Source organism: Bactrocera dorsalis, chromosome 2, assembly GCF_023373825.1.
Source record: "Bactrocera dorsalis isolate Fly_Bdor chromosome 2, ASM2337382v1, whole genome shotgun sequence".
Taxonomy (NCBI): domain Eukaryota; kingdom Metazoa; phylum Arthropoda; class Insecta; order Diptera; family Tephritidae; genus Bactrocera; species Bactrocera dorsalis.
The window spans coordinates 47,728,596-47,730,930 of record NC_064304.1 but is presented as its reverse complement, the minus strand read 5'-3'; the positions used below and the strand labels follow the sequence as shown (position 1 = coordinate 47,730,930).

Sequence of the window (2,335 nt, the reverse complement as noted above, 5' to 3'; positions counted from 1 at the left end):
CTTTAGTTTTGTGACTTGCTAACTACCAAGTCTCAATATTTTGAGACTAACGCTAGAGACTGTTTAGTGAATAGTAACTAGTCTCAAATTGAGATTTTACCTCAAAATGTCTCAAATAGAGACTAGAGACTGGTTACAGAATTCCGCTATAAATTTGAGGAATAGGCGATTCTATGTTTTTATCAGTTGTTATGTTACATATTTCGCAGCTTTACAATGGCAACGCTGTAGTTTGACAGTTCACGAATGAAGGACAGAAAACCATAGGAAGACAAAGCAGAAAAGTCTACTTGAAAAGTTATATTTGATGGAAATTTATATGGGGATTTGTTAATTTTATTGATCAGAAAGTAGTCAAAACTTGTTTTTTCAGCACAAAAGTTACAGGTGTGTTTTCAATCAAAATTCAGTGCTGAAAGAGCTTAGAAAAAAATGTCTTTGCATCGCCCAATAGTTCTAGATTTCCTAGAAACAAGCAAGAAAAAGATGAGCCCTACAAAGTGATATTAAAACTTTTAATTAAATATTTTAAGCTAAACATAATCTTTATTTGTCGAAAATGTGTTTCTTTTCTTCGTTATAGGAAGAAAAAGATGTCGCAAGGTTTAACCTCGCTGCAGGGCGGCTCTAACAAAGTGTTCATACAACGCGATTACAGCGAAGGCACCTCGGTCAAATTCCACACACGACTTCCCAGCGAATTAGAAGGCCTGGTGAGTAAGCTGTTTACGACTTAGTTAATGAAATAAAAAAATAATTTTCATATTATTTTTAACTTTATATGATACAGATTGAACGACAAGTATTTGAGTCGACCATTAATCGGCTAAATGAATTTTTCGCTGAAGCTGAAAAAGGGTTCTTGCAGTACATATTGTGAGGGTTGCATCGGCTGCATTACTGCTTATCTTGTTTATATGTGTTCGGAAACACACTATGAAAAGGTGAGGCCAAATTAATTTGATTTATAACCGAAAACGTGTTATCTTGGTTATTTTGATACAGACACTTCGGAAAATATCCAAATTTATTGCTTCCCAAAACGAGCGAGTTTACAATCCGAAAGGATTGCAAGTTATCGACCCGACATATCGAGGTTTGCGCGTCATAGAAATATCTGTGTTAGATCGTCCAGGGCGAACGTGACTCCCACTTTCGCATTCGACCGAAGAGTTTTTCATGTGAAAATATTTGGGGTAAGATTTGTGACGACAGCAAAGGCATCCGAATAACGCTCCGAATATGTTATAGCAATTTTAGTATCGAAAGCCAAGTCTAATTTAATCATTTCTAGTTACTCCTAATTGTAATATATTTATGTAAAACAACAAGAATAGATTCTGGCTAAAGAACAAAAAGCCATTGTAACACAAAATTCACAAAAATTTTGGCTTGAAGTTAACCCACTAAAATAATATATATAAATATTGTGTGAGTAGATTTCAATTAAGAAAATATTGCATTTTGTGCCCTATTTATATTATTTGTACTGAATTTATATACCCAAAATACAAAAGTCTTAATAAGTAAATTTAACAAGACACCCGATAAGCCTCTGGCTACAACTAGGGCATATACGATTGGATTTAGTGAAAATTAAAATGATTACGACTTTAAAAGTTGTTAGCAGAATTTCACAAACCAACTAGTGTTTCATCTTAAATCAGTTGTGTACTGATATTTACATAAACAAACTGTTATACATAAATTCAGAAAAAAAAAACAAAACCTTCAAACGAAAACGTAGTGTGTGTAAGTCACTAATTAAAATTGACCTAAGTAATTAAACAAATTAATGTCTAAGCGTTCGTATTCTCACGCAAAAACAAGAATGCGTTGCTACAAAAACTGATAATGTTATTAAAGAAAATACTAATAAAAATATCGAAATTAAAATGTGAATGTGTTGTGCGTTTGTGCCACATTAGATAAAATAAATTTAATCAACCAAAATCTAAGTAATTACGACATTAAAACCAATTGTTTCATGTTGTTATCCCGTTTTCTGATTTGTTTTTATTCAACCCAAAACAAATATAAGGAATCTTCTTTTCCAATCGTAAACTTCTATTAAATTGCGACATTTATTTATCATTGCGTTAAATTTGTAAAACACTAACTGTTCATTGTTTACCAATCAGACATCAGTCAAAAATATAGTTCTCACTTTTCTAATTTCAACGTTTATCAGCTCATGTAAAATACTAAATCATAGAATCGCATAAATAATTATCAATTTTCCGATTTGCTCTTGGTTTGTCCACAACTAGTGTATGTTTAGTACATCCGTCGTTATCAGATTTTCCCTTAAATTGTTATTTTGCCTGAAGTTAAA

General features: G+C 32.0%; 1 protein-coding gene across 1 annotated transcript; it reads left to right on the top strand.

The window, feature by feature from the left end:
- The first annotated feature begins 211 nt into the window (after positions 1 to 211).
- On the top strand, positions 212 to 2,003 carry LOC105225796 (golgin subfamily A member 7). The gene is given in 5 exon segments (XM_011204423.4): positions 212 to 500; positions 584 to 713; positions 791 to 853; positions 855 to 944; positions 1,006 to 2,003. Coding segments are annotated over 5 exon segments (492 nt in total). The 5' UTR covers positions 212 to 432; the 3' UTR covers positions 1,147 to 2,003.
- The last annotated feature ends 332 nt before the right edge of the window (positions 2,004 to 2,335 follow it).